The sequence below is a fragment of the Chamaea fasciata genome, unplaced genomic scaffold, assembly GCF_029207755.1.
Source record: "Chamaea fasciata isolate MVZ Bird 193981 ecotype frontalis unplaced genomic scaffold, bChaFas1.0.hap1 SCAF_20, whole genome shotgun sequence".
Taxonomy (NCBI): domain Eukaryota; kingdom Metazoa; phylum Chordata; class Aves; order Passeriformes; family Sylviidae; genus Chamaea; species Chamaea fasciata.
This window is the reverse complement of record NW_027094105.1, coordinates 7,141,640-7,159,610: the sequence shown is the minus strand read 5'-3', so window position 1 is coordinate 7,159,610 and position 17,971 is coordinate 7,141,640. Positions and strand designations below refer to the sequence as shown.

At 47.8% G+C, this 17,971-nt stretch overlaps 1 protein-coding gene across 1 annotated transcript in view; it reads right to left on the bottom strand.

The window, feature by feature from the left end:
* The window catches only part of CFAP77 (cilia and flagella associated protein 77), a 56,587-nt gene that overhangs the window by 7,057 nt on the left and 31,559 nt on the right, over positions 1-17,971 (bottom strand). The window contains exons 2-5 of the mRNA XM_066201300.1: positions 16,414-16,513; positions 15,675-15,891; positions 3,929-4,031; positions 2,707-2,808 (exon numbers count right to left, since the gene is read on the bottom strand). Coding sequence (XP_066057397.1) covers positions 2,707-2,808; positions 3,929-4,031; positions 15,675-15,891; positions 16,414-16,513 — 522 coding nt within the window. The remainder of the gene's footprint in view (positions 1-2,706; positions 2,809-3,928; positions 4,032-15,674; positions 15,892-16,413; positions 16,514-17,971) is intronic.

Here is a 17,971-nt window from a genome sequence, read left to right as displayed (position 1 = left end):
AGTCCTGCAGAGCGAGACGAGACGGAGCAGGAGCACCCGGTGTGGGAGTGCCTGTAAATCACCCCGTTAGTTTAACAGTGTGGGCCATTATTCTAAAGCACTGGGGCTGAAACCTAAATCCAAATGAAAATATAGTCAATTTGTCCATACTTTACTGACTGAATGACTATGTAATGTCATGCAGCTCTGGCAATGCAGGGAGCAAGCAGATACAATTAGTGGGGCGGGAAAAGCTCCTTTGTTTTCTTCTCTTCCACTTCTTGGGCAAGCTTTCATGGTGCCAGGGACTGAATGGAAAGCTCAGATTAAGAGCCAGCAGAGAAATCCATGCCCAGTTTATGCAGCTCTCTGTAAGGGGTCACAGTGGCAATAAAAAAATCCTTCTTGATGATATTTATTGGCCTAAAGGAACAAAATCTCACCTTCCTGCTGCCCCTGTTTTGGATAATAACTATTTCAGTGGCTGGGTGTTGCTCCCCTCAGACCTAGAGTAGGCCAGACTGAAAGGTGTTATGCCAGATGATGAGGAGACTGAGTGACCAGTAGGACAAGTGGATTGAGAATATCACACTCCTGCACCTCACACCAGCATTGTATCACATGGAAATAAAGTTTAAAATGGCAGTGGAGTCTCTGAATATTCTTGTCCAGGGTCTGGAGTATTCCCAAGTCATGAGCATCTTCTGTCCTGGTCAGAGCAGTTCGAAGTCACAAAAGGCTCGTAGGAAGTAATGTGCAGATGGAGTCTGCTAACCAGCTCTCTGTGAAGTGATATTTTTGCTTTTCTTATTCTTGCACAGTAGGACGAGAGTGTTACAGGATTCGAGGCAGTGTTTTGGTCGATTGTCACCTCAGTAAAGAACGGACTGAGATTGATGCTTGGACTCCCTGGTTTAGGTCAGTCTGGCTTTCAAAACCCTTCCATCATCTCTGTAGAACCCAACTTTACATGGGTAGTTAAAGAACAGTTTGGAGACCACCAAATGTCTTTGGGAACCCTTAACATCCTCCAGGTTGTTACTGCTTTTAACCAGGCCAACATTTATGGATCTTAAAGAGTTATTTTTCCATGGAGGAAACCATGCACTGAAGGTCAAGTGAGTAACAAACTCCTTGATCCAAGTTCTGATGTGGGCTGTGCCTGATAGATGTTCAGCTGGGGAAGGGAAACCTTCCAGGGTAATGCAAAGAGAAAGGAGGAGTATGGAAAATCTGCAGAGGCTGTGCAAAATGAGCTGTCCCTCCTCCCTGGATGCTGCTTCTGGGACAGAAGGTAAAGGTAGAAGAAGAAAAAGGAGAAACAGAAGGAAGGATTTGGAGGCTTGAGAGCTGCGGCTGGAGCAGGAACCCAACCACAGCTATGGACAAAACAAAAGGGAAAAGCACAAAGCAAAACCCAGGCTGAAAAATGAACAGTGATGGAAAGGTCTGGGGTGAGAGGAGCTCTAAAGAGGAGGCTTGCCCCAGTATCTCGTGTGACTCTCACAATCTGTTTAACAGCGATCGGTCATGTTCTCTCACTGCCATCGCCGCAGCAGCAGCTCTGAGCTGACAGGCAGTGGGGATAAATGATTACTGACATATGCTAATCGGGCACTCTTAGACAGGACAGTAGAGGAATACATCAAGGTGGTGTAAAAAGCACATTTCTTGGGCAGAACTCTCCAACTTGTACAAGCAAATCACCTTCAGGAAATAACAGGGCTTCTTCGCCCCGTGGTTAGAAATCAACAGCGTGGCAAAAAAAAAAAAAAAAAAAATCACCCCATCAGAAGGGCCAGGACAGAGAGCTGAGAGCTTTTTGCAGTGGTATCTATCAATGCCAAATATGATTTTTGCCATGTAAACTCCCTACAGGGTTTCAGTGCTTTCACTTTCTGGTGTCTCCTTTCCATTCCACTGGTCCAGCTCTTTCCCCTTCTCTCCTAAAATCCCCCCTAGCTCTTCACTAGAAGTTTCCATGTAATTTACACCACAAACAAAGCTAATGGAATTCTAACAAGTACCCCAGAGCACAGCAGGTTGCACAGATGAACTCGGGGAGATATTTAGATCCCATCACTAGAACAAGAAATCTTCACCTTGGCTCTTATTTGGATCAATTAAAGGAAGTGTCACGGACATCTCTAACCTGGCCAGACCCTTTGCTTTGTCTCAGGGTGAATATTGTCAATCAGGTAGTTTAGAGAGGTATCAAGAGTGCAGGTTTTTTGGAAAGCTCTAATCCTGGGGTGGAAAAGCTTCTTGAAACATCTGGTGTGGTTTGAATTAGTTATGGTGAGAGCTGATGAAAAGGCAGGGTCCCAAAATGCAGGTGTGACTGTCCTGCTTGTGCAGGACACTTGCAGAGCAAAGGCCACCCCTGTACTAACAGTGAGATATAAAAAAGATGCTTCTCATCTCAGGAAGCTTGTGAAAGTGCACGTAAGTTAAAAAAATATCATCTGGGTAACTTCTGCCTCTCTTCCAGGGCTTATGGCCAGCAAAAAAATATCCCACCCTGATGTTTAAAGGGGCAGATGGGTGAACACATTTGGGACCATTTTAAGGTTTGGGTTATGGGCAGCTCTGAGTTAAGAGCCTCATTCACTGTGTGCTAAGGGTGTTATTAAGGCACGTGGGCAAGGTTGGAAAGTCCCTGATTTCAACCCGGTGCTTGCAGAGGCCCAGCAAAGTTGACTGGGCTGGGTTGTGGGGGGTCCATACCTTCTCATAGCGCTGTGGGTGCCAGAAGGACTCCTCCTTCACGGGCAGCGGGTGCGCGCGCAGGAACGAGGTGCGGTTCTCGCGCACTTTGCCGCTCTGCAACTAAAGAGGAACAAGAGTGGGCTCCAACAGCTGCACAGCCCTGCACATCAGCTCTGCATCGTGCAGTGCAGTGACACTGGGATGGACAAGGCCAAAAGTCACTTTGGGCTGATGATCACAAGTGATGATCTGGGGAGTTTTCCACGTCAGTGCAGCCAGTACTGATGGTCAAAACACATGAGCAGCTGTCAGCTCTCAGTGTCTGCTTTATAGAGCATCCCAGGGAGGTGACTGCTGCCCACTGGAAGCTCTGAGCTGCAGTAATGGCTCATCCCTCACTGGGAAAGTCACTTCCAGCACTCCTACTATGGTGGGGTTTCCTGGCTCTCCTGATTAATTGCAGGTCACAGTGCTTGATAATCCCAGCACAGACCAGTGCAGGTAGGTCCCTGGTGAATATTTTGGCCACTGCATGAATCCCTGGGAATCTGTCTGCTCTATGGTCTAGGACACAGGTTGTGCTGCCTAACTCAGTAATTGGTGGCTGCAGGCTTTGGGAGCTTGATGGAGGTAACTTAGTGATTAAAAACATCAGTCATTAATAGATAAAGTAGGGATGCACTTTCTAACATCCCAGGCTGGTGTATTCATAAAATAGCTGCTAATTAAGGACACTGTATTCCTGCACTTCAACTATAAAGCATAGTTTGTGATGGCAGTAAGCCCATTGAAATTGGTCATTACCATATTAGCCCAACTCTTCTTTGAGCCATTAACTAATAAAACAGTCATTGGCTGCTTTTAAATGATATTACAATGCTGGTGTGTTTAACAGCACAGCCTTACACTCCAACAGCTGCTGTGGGTGCTGCATCAACCCCACCATGCCGGGCTCGGGGCTGTCTTTTCAGCATTTGCTGGTTCTTTTGTTGTGGCTACTGTCACAGGTAACCTGAGCAGAGCTGATGTCCAAAGGACAGCCTGTGGGGCTCCTGGCAGGGGGATGCTCATCTTTGTTAGGCTTCATCAGCCTTTTAGTAGTCAGGGGGATGTTTTCCAAGCTGAAAGCCCCTCCCAGGGCTGGGAGCAGCCCATCCATCCCTCGTAGGGTAGGACAGTGGGGAGTCCTGCAGAGCAGTGCTGTGCACCTCCAGGGAAAGCATTGCTGGAATATTCTCACCTTTTTCTTCACCTGTCTCTGGACTATAGTCTGGGCTCTCTGCTGCTCCATCCACAGCTCCTTGTATCTGTGTTGCATGATGTCAAAAAAGGGAGTGGGAGGCCTGGAAAGCATTGAAAAGACACCAAGGTAATCTTTGCCTCCTCATGCTGGTTCACATCTCTGCTCCTGAAAAGTGACTGGTGAGAACATGAGTAAAACCTGGCACTGGGAAAGGCTTTTTCCTTCTCGGGAAACCTCAAACTCACAATCATTTGCAGTGAACACGCTACAGCCTGCACACACCTGTGGTAACCTGTGCCAGGGCATTCCCCAGAACTGGCACAATTTCTCTCTTTGCACAACCATTCACAGGACAGATTTTAGCAGCTCTGTCTGAGCCCTGGTGTGCTGAAAGGACCACAGAGCACAACAGGCTGCAGCTCAGCTTTGGGCCCTGCTAGAGCTTCAGGAGAGCATTTCCCAGCTCGTACCCAATGGAGCAGCTCTGGCTGGATTCCCTCCAGGGAAAGAACCCCTGGGTTCCAAGTGTGTTTTGCTAAAATAACACTGCTTTTGCTAATAAAAAATCTCTCTGATGTGGTGCACCAAAGGCTGCAAACGTGCAATGGTGGATGACGTGAGAGGAGTAAATGCTGTCCTAAGCAGTCTGAATAGGGCTAAAAATGGACCCAGTGCAGATGGTCAGGTGCCTGCAGCAGAAAGGGGAGCTGAAATGCTGAGCCCTGGTCTGGTGCCTCAGCTGCACAGAGCAGGTGGATTTGCCCCTTGGAAGAGGATTGCAGGGAGCAAGGAGGAGACAGCAGAGGGGAGGAGCTGCACATGACCCTGGTTCTAGAAAAAGAGTAAAATGTGGTTGCTTGTTGGCCAGTGTCCCATTCAGCTGCTCTGAGCTGGCATTAACCTGACCAGCTTGTGGCAAAGTTACAGCCTGAAATTGTTGAGCCTTTCTGATTTCAGGTGAAGATCCTTCATCAGCCACCATGGGAGGCAGACCTGGCAGTGGCAGGGACAGTGAATCAGTAATTTCTATGGTTCTGCTGTTATTCCTTTCCCCCAGAAGCAAACCTCAAAGGTGGTGAAGGACCTCAAGCTCAAGTTTTATTGGTCCTTGTCCTTGCACACCTTGCTGAGGAAGGACTTTTCCCATCTTGACAGCAGCTAATGATTGTGGAACTCTCATCTCTAGCTCTGCTCCCACCTGTAGCCTGCAGAGCCCTCAGCTGCAGCTGCAATAGCAGAGCCAGTGCTTTCCCTGCCTGTGCAGGACACTGGGGACTTGGGGTAGCTACTGGGCTGCTTCTGGGCCACCAGCTCCACTTGTTTCTGCAGACCCCACATGCCACAGGGTGAGCTGGTGCTCAGTGGTTTATGGCAGGAGTGGGTCCAGAATTGACAGCTGCCAGCTTTTAGCAGCCTGGAGAATCCTTGATGATCAGGGAGGGCGCCAGCAGCCTGTATGCAAATAGTAACTCTTCTGGTTCTTGTTCCTTCACCCCCGTGGTGACTTTTATTACTTAATTATTGCACACCACATGCTTCAAAACAGCCTAATCTATGGTCGTGTTTTCTAATGATACTGGATGTGCAATCCAGCAATATCCATCCCAAGGGGACATTCATATCAGAGGAGACATCCTTCTGCAGGCCTCCTGTTTCATAGATCACATGCTGCAGGGCTTTTCAAGCCTTTGCTTGCAAATCAGCTCTGCTGCTCCAGACCGTTATCTGGAGACACCCGGCGCCAAAGGCAACGCTGACATTTACCCTTTGTCCCCTCTTTCCCCTCCTTCCCTTCCAGTGTGGCATTTCATGCTGATCAGAGCTGGGCAAAAGATTTAAAAGGTTAAAAGATGTGGCAAACCAGTGGTCAAGGGTGTTATTATCTGTTTGGGCCTCCAGTCTTGTAGTGTGGTGTAAGTGTTGGTATTTCTGACACGAGCACACGGTGAGTTTGCTCCTGTCCCTTTGCTCTCCAAGGCAGGAGTTTCCTGGTGTGCAGGGACAGCAGGGTGGGATGCAGGAAAGCACTGAACTTTTGTGTGTAGTCTTTGATTATTGATTTTTAAATTTTCTTTTGGAAGTTGAATGTATTTTCACATCTCTATGGAGGTGACTTTTACCATCTCCAGTGGACCAGCCAGTTGGTGACTGATTAGTCCACAGCTGGCTTGTAAGTAAATGCTTGAAAGGACACATTTGGGTTGATGCTCTTCAGAGATCCTTCCCTGCCGTGTGATTAATCGCATTTAAGTCCTGATCCAGCAAAGTATAGACTCATGCCTGGAATGATGCACGCATGAACTGCCTCTCTCAAATCGGTGGGAATGACTCCTGTGCTCGGTTATCCACGTAAGCCCTGGTGGGGCTGTAGGATGTGAGGCTTCATCTGGCTTTTGCTCCTTTGAGAGAAACCCTGAGAGAGTGGGGAAGAGCAGGGGATATCAGGGAACACCTCTTTAAGGTGACTGGAGAGATCCCAGCGAGGCAGCTCTTCCTTTGTAGGTCAAAGCCTGATCTCAGCAGAGTGGACGGGGAATTTGGCCCAGTATCGGTGCTGCTTGGCAATGTGACAGCTCTTACTTGCAGCTGGCCTTTGGGAAATGTCCTTTTACCTCAGTGTTACTTAAGGACAGGGATCAATGGCTTGTGTGTTCCCTTTCCTTCTGTCACCCTGTCCAGATGTCGCTGCTGAACAGGGAGAGTTTTGCCGTTGATGTTTGCGGATGCTGCGGGGAGAGCAGGGGAAGCATCCTCTGCAAATGCTCATTGCACATTAAAACTCATCTCATTCAGAGTTACTCAGATCTCCTTGTTTTGGCACAAGCACCCTGCCACAGAAAGGAAAGGCAAAGAAGTTCTGATAGGATGTAACAAATTATTTATAATTGTAGGGAAAAAAATACTCATCTGCTTCCTTTTATAGTCAAATAGTTGGAGCCACTTCTAATGCTGACATTTCCTAAATATTTTAAAATTTATCTGTGCACATTTTCAAAACTATTATCCCTGAAACAGTTCCTGTCTCTTTAATAGAATCTCTCTAATTTACTTTCAAGAGTCAGGGTACAGACCTATTTTCAACTGAAATGACAAGCACCTGCTAACTTGGTTATACAATGTGGAATTCTAGTCTGCCAGACATCTCCTGGAAAAGAAGCTGCAGCCTCCTAATAGGCTATTTTACTGTGAAAACAGTGTTAAAAAGTATAATAAAGTATTAACAATATTAAAATAAAACAGTGTAGGCCTTAAATGAGCTACAAACTAGTTAAATCTATTCCATTCAATATGAGCCTTCAGTGCTTTGCAGCTGATACCTCAGAGCTGGGATTTATCTAAAATGAAGGCACCAGGGACATGCAAGAGAAATGGTAATTATAATCTGCAAACATTAGGCTGACACTTTTTTGTGTATGTGTGTATAAATCCTGACAGCTGTGATTTGTGCCAATGCCAAATAGTGCACCACCATGCAGGCAAGGGCTCACTTTGTGGCAGGCCATCCTCAGAGCGGCAGCTCATTAAAACTTTGGAGAAGGAGAAGTTGCCGAAAACAGGAAGGCGTCAGAACCATCTGAGAGATTTTTGGTACACGCTTGTTGAAAGGTGTTTGAGAAGAGAGCCTTGGGTCTGACAAACTGGAATTTTAGTACGCCTCCCCGTTCACAGTGGGGCAAAATAATTGGTCATCAGTGACTACTAATTTGGTTTAGTAGCCAGAGGCGGTTTTTTTCTTCCCAGAAAATCAATGACAGTGCCGAGGTCTGTTCAACGTGATTCAGCTCAAGACGGGTCCTCATTTAGCTCTTGATGCTTCTTCCACTGGAGACAGCTATTTTGTTAAAATGAAATTAAAATCTATCTATAATACTCAGCTCAGGGAGCCGCGCCCGTCAATGCCATGCTGCTCTCGAGGTTTCAAGGTTGTCAGTCTCCCCTCAAACTTATTTTCAAAGGTTTATATATCAGCTGCACTTGGCAAAAGTGGATATAAAGGACTTTGCTCAGGAAAGGGGTTTACACCAGCTTGAAAGGTGCAATCAATTTGATTGCTAAGTTCTGTTGCAAAAAGGTAAAAACTTGACTTGCGAGTAGTTTTTTTCTTGTATAATTCAAAAGCGCGTAAATATTTTAGTGCAGACCTCAGCCCGTGGGGTTTGTGTGTGGCTCTGCAGCCAGGGCAGTGCTTTTCCTGCTGCTGGTCAGGACAGGCTGGGGCTGGGAGCAGAGGATGGGCTCGGGGAGTGGCTCCTGGGGCTGTGCCCAGAGCATTGCTCCGATCCCAGCGGCAGCTTCCAGGCCCCAGGATCTGGCCCTGCACAGCTGCTTGTGCAACAGATCCATCACAGAATGGAATTTGTCTATGCCTGTGACATTAAAATTGTGTTGCTGCACCACTGCCTATGCTGAAACTTTAACCCTTCCTTGAGAGGTTAATGAGGTTTCGAGGGGTTTAGTCCTTGTTGCTGTCCTTCCACCTAAGATGTGCTTTCGCTGCACGGTCAGGATCTGTCTTTGGGGCCTTCAGTCCCCAGGGGAGACAGCTACAGGGGCACCACTTTTATATCCTTTCCTTGTGTCTTCATGCTGGGAAGGATTTGTCCTGTGATAGAAGTGTCCACACAGAATCTCCCCGTGGCTCGTGGTCAGGCCAGCAGGACCAGTTCCCACCAGAACCATTGGGGTTGGAAAAGACCTTCAAGATCGAGTCCAGCCTGTTTCATCCTGGGGAACAGTTTGGTCTCCAGCACCTCTGGACTGTGGGGCTCTTTGGGGCAGCTACCACCAATATTAACTTCAGCAAATAAAGCACAAGCTGGGGTCTGTGATTCTGTGTGGGGCTGTGGGGTACCCCCAGTGTTGGCAGCAGCCAGACATTAGTGCTCAGGTCCCTCTGCCCTGACAGGGGGCTGAGAGCACAGGAAAATTCAGGTTACGGCTCCCTTGTAGTGCCTCCCTCCCTCCCTGGTTACTGATGGGCTGCAGGTTGCAATCTATCTCCCATTAATTTGTCTCTGTGTAGCCCAGCAGGAAGCTGGGGTATGATTACAGCTCTGGCCCTTGTGCGAGAGCCCGCACGGCCCCGGCATCCCCCTGCAAACTGCTGGGCTCTGCCTCGCCTTAATTGTTCCCCTTTGGCCCGTGGACCTGTCTCTTCTAACAAGGGCTGCGAGGAGGGCCGAGGTAATTGAAGCACTTAACCACACTCCCCAGCACTGCCTCCTGCAGCTAATTAGGAAAGAGGGCCGCTGGGCTCTTCATTATTTCTTTTAATTGTTTGTGGGTTTTGCATAACGGTGAATGGCAGAAGAGGGACGTGCGGTTAGTGGCGAATCCTTGACTTTGAAATTTCTATGAAAGGTCACTTACAATTTGTTAAGGCTTTCACAAGGGTGAATTCAATTAGCGGCTCGGAAGTCCCTGCACACACGTGTGTGGGTGTGTTTGTGAGGAGAGGGAGACCTGGTGAAATGTGCTGGGTGTGAGTCCAAAGGCTCCTCGTTTTCCTAAACAGCTTGTGGAATATACAGTAAAGTTATAGGCCCCTTACAGCTTTATGCTTCTCTAAACATGTCCTGGCAATAAACCCATGGAGAAGCCCAAAAGATCGTTTTTAAATGATCTCCACTTGTCCTCACTTTCTATTAACTATTGAAGAAAATAACAAGAGAAAAATTGGTAGAAAACACTCAGGGACCAATTTTTTTTTGCAGTCTTTGGGCTGGCAAAACTCTCAGTTGCGATAGTGGGTCTTCCACCCGTGTGGCAGCTGTGGGATCTGTGCCTCCAAAGCACTGATTACTCTGAATTTCTGAAGCTTCTTTACAATCCTTGTAATTTGGGTGAGGAAATAACAATATAAATTATTTCACTGCGGGCAGCCAATGAGGCAGTGGCTTCTTCTAAGTGTCAGAGGATCTGTTATTTTGCTCAGAGGGCTCGTATGTATAGAACAGTAAAAAGAATAAAATCCATTGTAAACATGCACTTTAAAAGATTTATCAGATGCTCATAGCTGTACTTAGGAGCACACATGGTTACAAGAGCACCAATTTGCTTTACTATTCCCTCCCAGGCCGAGTGAGATGTTTGCTTGCACTGGTCCTAAAAGCACATATGGAAACGTGTGTCTTGCAGTGAAGATACCAAGCCAGCTCTTAGCCATTAAATAACTGGCTTGACAAGGTGGAATTTGTGTGCTACCATTGATTTTAGGGTTGGAGATGCCCTTTGGCTGACTTAATTTAAGATTATTTAGGATTGTCTTCAACACATTTGTCTACAGTTATCTGTTGTTATCCTCTGAGAAATTCAGGTGGGACGTGATTCTGGGACAGAGTTGTTCTGCCTGGAGGTCCAGATTTATGGCTGACAGTGAACAGTGCTCAGTCTGCAGCCATCAACAAATACAAAACATTCCAACGAGTGAAAAACTAAGAAAAAAAACCCCCTCCAATGCTGAGCAAAAGAAATCAAAGCACGAGGTCTTCCCCTTGACCTCCATCCCATGCTTGAATCTCTCTGGCTGAGTGGGAACATGACTTTGTTTGAAAGGAAAAGATGTTGATGAGGGCTGAAAAGCTTTGTTTTCACAGAAAAGATTCTGTGGTTATTCCCCCCTGACCCAGGTTTTCATTGCACAGGCTGAAAAAGCAAAAGCTGGCAATGAAAAAGGACCACTTGTGGTCAGAAGTAGCTCTAGACGGTAAAATTTTGGAAGAATTTTTTCAGCCTGCTCTAATCAGCGGAGATAAACCCACAGGCAACAGCCAGTCTGTATGAGAGTAAATTACTTTCCTATTCAGTGCAAACCAGTTGGTAATAAGGGATCTAAATCTGTCCTTCAGATCTCTTTTTTCCAGCTCTGTGGCTGACGTGCAGGACCTGAACCTTATGCCAAACCGTGACTTGGCTGTTTATTTTTCTCTTAAACCATCAGCCTGAAGCAGTCAGAAACTCCTACAGCAAGCAGATAACCACTCTGGAGGGGAATCAGCATCTTCACGGTGCACTCAGGATTTTTTGAAGGGCGTAACAGGTCCTTCTGCCCAAGCAGATGCTGCAGCCACCGGGGCACGGTGCAGGCGGGCGGGGCAGGGAGCTCTGCGGTAGCAATGTGACCACATACCCAGCCTGGAACGTTTCCAGGAGAAGAAAACTCCTCTTGAAATAGAAATTCTTATCTTAGCAGCGTAAGGATGGTGGCAGAGGCACAAAGTGCCTTTCACTGTGGAATTGGATAGGATATGTAATTATCCAAGCTGATGGGAGTCCTGTATTTTTTAACTTGGTTGCGTTTCTCCGTCGCCATGAGCCTGACAGTGATTCCAGTCAGTGTTAGATTTTTGCAATCTATTTTGTCAGTCCTCAGTGGGTTTTTTTGCTTCTGTAAAACTTTTTTTCGCCCTAATCTTTAGGATTTGGGTGGCTTTATGCTCTCTTTGGCTTCCAGCGGTCATGGGTCAGATACAGACTTGCCATAATATTCAATTTTATTGCCTGTCCAGCTTTTTCTGGTGGGTTCTTTCCAGTAACACCCTCTGCTCTTCAACATTATTTCTTTGACATCTTTGCAGCTGGTCTACATTTAGATTAGCTTTCTTTCCACAGCCATATATTAACGACCTGAAATGTTCTTTAAGTATCTCAAAAATAAATCTATCAGTGGAAATATCTCAGCACCTCTTGGGCAGCTTTCTAAACTTTGTTCTGGCTGTGTGCAAACAGCACAGACACTTTGGGTGAAAAGGTCACTTGCTAAGCAGAGCATGAACATAGAAATCTCCCTTCTCAGGGAAGGTGAAAGGTTGGGATGATTGCAAATGATACCAATTGAAGAGGAGGTACTGGGTAAGTCATGCCCTTGGCCAAGTGTAACAATTTGAAGAAGAGAGATTGCAGTGACCAAACGCTTTGGAGAGGTGAGTTTGCTGCAGGAACATGAAGAAAACAGCTGCCAAAAGATTAAGAGCAGTTTTAGAGAATGGGAGGTGGAATGGAGGCAGGAGATGAAGACAGAAGGAAAATGGGCTGTAAAATTCAGGAAAGGGACAGTTGAAGCGAAGGCAGACAGTGGGGGGGACCCGGCAGGAGCCCTGGGGATGACAGAGTGCCAGGGAAATCCTGCCAGCACACCCAAGGTCAGCCCAACCTCCAGGCCAACTGCCAAGTGCATGGCAGCCCGTGGGAGGCAGGGTTATGGCCATGCAGGGCTTGGAGCAGGTACAGGTGCAGAATGGCAGAGGATGGCACGTCTGTGCAGTCCTCGTGTCCAGGAATAGGTTCTGGGGCATAGCAGGCAGAATTAGGACGCTCACCAAGAGGTGATTGGAAGCTTTTTTCTCCAAGCAGCCCTGGCAGTGCTGGGCAGCGTGTTCATGCTGAGGGTTGCACTCTGCCCTGCTCGTTCCTGGGGACGGAACTGGTGCTTGGGGTACCAACTGTGTGCTGGAGTGTTCTGGCTTCAAACTCCTTGTGTGACCTTGCACAGATCAATAGCATCTAAAATCTAGCTGTAGACGGCATCCATGTCTTTGTGTTTACTTCTCGTTCCAAAATGATCCTTTAATGTTGGCTGATTTCAGTGCCCAGTGAAGCTCAGTCAGAAAAGGTGGTCAGGAGGATAAATGTAGCTCTGGACACCTATTAAGGTTTCCAAATGCACCTTGAATAGCAAGCTGGGGTGACACCAGTGAATATCCTGGAGGTCTTCACAAACCCTCTGTGCCTTTCGGTCCCCAGTATCATCAAACCCCAGCCCACTCAGTGCCCTCCAGCCTCTTCCTTGTGAAACAAGATCATTATTGCAGAGTATGGGGGCTGGATGCACCTGTGGGGTTATTCTGAATGAAAAGACCTGGGAGGACAGGAGCCCCCAGCAGCTCTGGGATGTGTCATGAACAGAGTACATGGATGGGGTTTAACTCCTGGAGTGGACTGTCAAAAATGGGAATTTTCCTTGGAAGATGAGCCTGTGGGCCTGTGTGTGGTGGGGAGGAGGGCTGGGAGAGGTGAAGCTGAGCCCGAGTGCTGTTAGCCCAGCTCCTGCACTCAGTGGATGTGTTCTCTCCTGCAAAGTGTGGTTGCACAAGGCGGCTCTTGTAGAGCTCAGAAGCTGGAGCATGGACTGGGGGAGCCTGGCTGGAGGATGCCCCACGGGGGAGGCTGGGACCCCACCACATCCTCGTTACTGCTGACCTTGGCACGAGCACTGCCTGCTGATGGATCGGCTCCGGAGCTGGACAAGCCCCTGGGGAATCACTGCATTATCTGTTATGTCCCATCAGTGCCTCCCCTGACCCCTCCCAGCTCCAAATGCCACAGGCATCAGGGAAGGAATAAATCTCTGTCTGGTACTGAGAGAGAGAAGGGAGCGAGAGCAGGAAAAAGGAGAGATGAAAAATGTCCTTTTTATGACTCTCACAACAAAGCTGGCCACATGATTCGTAGCAAACATTACTCTGGGAAAAGGGAGGGAGAGAATGGGGGGGGAATCAGCAAAAAGCAGCGTTTCTCTCCCCTGGAAGGTGCCCAGGGGGAATTATACAGGGGTTTGGGTGACCTTTGAAGGTAAATATCCCAGGAAAAGAAAAGAAAGAGGCCTCAAAGCTTCAGAAAGCTTGCTGCAGTGTCTGAGGCTGCCTGGTGAAATGCTGCACACACCGTGAGCAGAAAGCAGAGGCACAAGTGATCTGAGTTAGAGCAGCAGCAGGGCCAGGCAGTGATTAGCAAGGCACTAACAGCAACCACAGCTTTTGTGCTTGTTTCTCTTTAGGATGATCCAGGAGAACTCCAACCTGTGAGCCTGGGGAGAACTCCTGACCCTGGTATCTCCAGGAGCCTGAAGCCTTTAGCAGCACAACCCAGGGCCTGAGGAAGGGCTGGACATGAGTTACCAGGGCTCCAGAAGCCCCTTGCCCACTACCCACAGACCCCAACCCCTTCCTGGGACAGCTGCTGAGTTATTTGGGTTCCCAGGGAAGCAGCCCAGCCCCAAGGCTGGCACCAGCTGCAGTTCCCACTGTGCAGAGAGCTGCTACAGGGCTGTGGGAGCAGACTGGGTGTCCACTGGGGTTCTGGGCTGTCCCAGAGCACCCCATCATCAGGCAGGGTGTCTCCAGCTGCTTGCAGTGCCATGGGAAAGCTCTCTGGCTCCTCAGCCTCACTGTCTGTGCTGGGGGATGACAGGCAGGAGCTGTTCGTACTGAAAAACTTCACTGCACCAGGGATGTTGATAAGATCCCTTGTTTTTTGAAGACAAGAAGTGCTTGGAGTTGTGACGAGCACGTGCCTTACTTGGGAGCACCTTCCCAGGTGGCAGCACTGAGATCACAGTCAAACAGGGCTTAGAGTCCAAACCCAACTGAAATCCATCGACAACCAGGTCATTTTTAGGAAGGTGGGTCTTGCTGAAGCTGGTGAGCTGTGACCAGGGACCAGCATGTCCCAGGAATTCTCACCAAAGCTGATCACTTGTCAGTCAGGAAAGTGTGTTAAACTCCCACTTTTACTGAAATGGCTGTAACAACTCCTTGATAATCCCAGTAATTCGGTTTTATCTATAATGCGCTTTTAAAGTAAAGGGATAAATACAATCAGTCTGCATAAAAGGTAGCTATTAAGGAGCAGGCAAGTTGTACAATAATAACTTTCAATTAAAAGCCCTTTCTCACTACTTCTGCCATTGTGGGGTCTGCAGATTTTCCTTAAAACTTTTGAAGCATGCTCGGGGTTCTTACAGGCAGCCATTTAACCTCCGTTTATGAAGAAATAAAGCAAAATTGATGTTGATTTTGGCCTGCATTGGGGGATACTTTTGCAACATAAAAGCCCTTTTGCCTGCAATTTGCAGAGCAGCCCTGTCACATCGGTGAGGGCTGATACTGATAAAGATAAAGCTTTATAGCTGGGGCATTTGCAGCTAACAGCAAGCTAATGCTACATTTTCATTTTGATGCAATTAATGTTAATGTCTGCTACGAAAATTGTCATTAAATACCATTTTAAAATCCATTCAATTTGCATATGCAAAGCCCATTTACTATCATGTAAAATACACGGTGCCGTTCATCATGTCTTTTCTCTAGAATTTGTAGCTGTTATTTTGTTGGTAGTGATTATTATCTAGCTCTTAAAATAAAACCTAATGTCTGGTCCAGACCTGCACAGAGCGAGAAACCCCTCTGGGCTCCAGCAGTAGCAGGACTTTCAGAGGCTTTGAGCACTGGTTTGTGCTGGAGTTGCGCTGGCAGGGAGAAGCTTCTTTGCCTCTATCCTGCTCTACTCCCAGTTTCTGCCCAATGCAGGGCAATGAACTAAGTGGGAGAGAATAGAATAAAGAACTTGAACTGATCTTTAACTCCACCAAAGTATTTCAACCAGTGCAGACAGGTAGAAACACTATTGTTCTAATTTTCTGACCCTGGGATGCCAATTTTCTGGCCGACAGCTCTTCATATTCCTTTAGATTAAAGGGTTGGCATTGAAGATATTTTTAAGAGGTTTCAAGCCCTTACTACTCCAGGTGCAATGAGGCTGTGTTGTGGCACGTAGGTTAGATTCAGGCAGTTGATTATCTGACAGAAGTGTCACCAGACACGGATGTGATGCTGTGTCTCAGCATATCCAGGTTCAGGACACTTCTGTTTTGGGGACTGTGGTAGCAGAGATTGGGGAGAGATGTAGGTGTGAGGGTAGGAAGGGATAATTCCATCCTGAGGAGGGCCCAAATGTTCCCCCTTACCGTGAAGGCCTGCCAAAAGTCATGCCTGGAGGTGTCTTGCTGCCATATCTGAGTATCCTCTTATCTGTCTGGCGGGTGTCCTTGAACTTGTAGTACAGAGCAAACTCCCGGGCCGTGGTGCAGCCTTCAGCCACAGCCCCACGGCTCATGGCCACGAAGTCTCGGGGCATGACCCTTTTACAAGGCTTGGCCTTCACTGATTCCCAGTGGCCTATGGCTGCAGATGGAAGGAAATAGAGAAAAAGAGGAGGCATCTGGGTTAGCTCCTGTTTGGGAAAGCGATTTGGTGTGTGTGCACCGTGTATGGGGGTCTTGTGTGGCTTAAGTTGCCTTTGTGAACTTCATACCCTGTCCCACTGCATCCCATATCCCATCTGCATTAGATGTCTTCTCACCCTCTACCCTGGATAGCTCAGGATGTCTGATTATACAGGGAAATTGTCCCAGAGAGCACAAAGCAGGAGCCTTGACAAAGTTATGACAGTGCCCAGGTGTATGACCCTTTGCAGGTGCACCCTCCCTGCCTGGGCTCTGTGTGAGCCTCTGAAAGTTTCCAGTGTTACAGAGAAACTTCACTGGTCACCACGCAATTGGGGTAATATTAATGTAAGTGAGTAAATGTTGGAGTTCTGCACTTCCAGCTTGATGAGAAGTACTGAAGAGCTGTGGGAAAGAGAGGGGACTTCCTACAAGCATTAGAACTTTGTTGCAGGTCTGTGTTTTAGGGGCAGTGTCCTACCTTCAGGGACTCCTCCATCTCTCCTGTGCATGTACATCCCATAGGTAAAATCAGGGCCTGGCAGGGGGTAGCAGTTTCTCTTGGGCTTCCCCAGTTCTGGCTGATGAAAAGGGAATAGAGAAGCATATAGAGCATTAGTAGAGAAGCATAAAGACCTTTTGTGATAAGATAAAAGCCCCTGTGAAGAGCAGTTTGTAACAACACAGCCACAAGTACCAGGAGGGTCCATTTGGCAAGGATTTGAATCCCACTGCACAAGTGAGTGCCACAGTGCAAAAAGGAGCTGAATTTCACACAAGTTTGGCTTTGAGTTAGAAAGATATGTAGCCTTGCTGGAAATAGGGATCCTGACTCACTAGGTATGGGATTGAAGTCTTCTTGTTTCATTAATCTCTTCTTTGGTGGGGATACCAGCTGTGGTGTCTGCTGGGGAGACAGCAGCTAGTCTTAACTTTGAGTTATTTCATTTCCAAGTTGTGCATCCTCTCAGAAAACTGCCAAAAACTTCCCCAGGCACAATCACATGGCTGCTCCTGCCTGGGAATAATCAAGGCATGCTGCAGGAGAAGGATAAGGGGGATGAAGAAGGGAGAGCAGAGCCTGGGGTTTATTGCACAGAAAACAACTTTAGCTCAATAACATCATTTCTATTTAGTTTTCAAAAGAACTCTTCCTCAGCTCATGTGTGTCCCAGCCTGGTGGTGTCTGTGGGATTAACTGACCTCCCCTCACCCTTTTGTCTCCATCCTCCCATCTCCATGGTGAAGTCACTGCAGGATGTGTCTTGAAACCTCATTGCTGCTTGAAAGGGAGGCAGCAGAGGAAGGAAAGGGAGAGAGCCTGGCACAGGGAAAGCTGGAGCAGAGTGCCCAGGTGCCCTGAGGGCAGGATGTGGGTGCTTTGGGACAGGTTTTTTTCCATGGGAAGGGTGCTAGAAAAGCTGGGGTGTTGTAGGTGTTGGCAGGTCTTGTTGGGAGAATAAAAGTGCTGAAATATCACTCTGGTACTTCTCATGGGTGAACCACTGAACGCTGACATTGAGATGGCCATTATCACACTGCAGAGTGAACACTCTGGGTCAGGGGCTGTTGAATCAAATGCAGCCCTTTCTGCAGAGACACAGTGAAAAAGAAACTGCAAATGAACCGCCTCCAGCTTGCCACCGTGGCAGGCTGAGGTTGTGCAGGTTGATAAGGGACCCAGCTCACTGGAGCTGCTTTGTATAGGAGCATCATCCACACCAAAATTTTTTATTTTACTCACAGTCAGCACCGTGCAAATCCTGGCCAGGGCCTCAGAGCAGCCCCTGTACACTGCCAGCATGGTGGCTGCTTTTCAATGTGCTCTTCTGCATCACCCCCAGCTCAGGCAAAACTCTCACTGAGGCAGTTTTGCCTGGAGAGTGAGGGTTAATGACCCCTGTCCAGAACAGGCACCTTTCCAGAGGGCTCTGTATTGAGGTCTCTAAAATGTGCTTGTAATTCCTCAAACTTTTAGACTTTTGACACTCTAGAGGAGGTGTGGCATCTCCATGGCTCTCAGGAACACAAGTTCACCA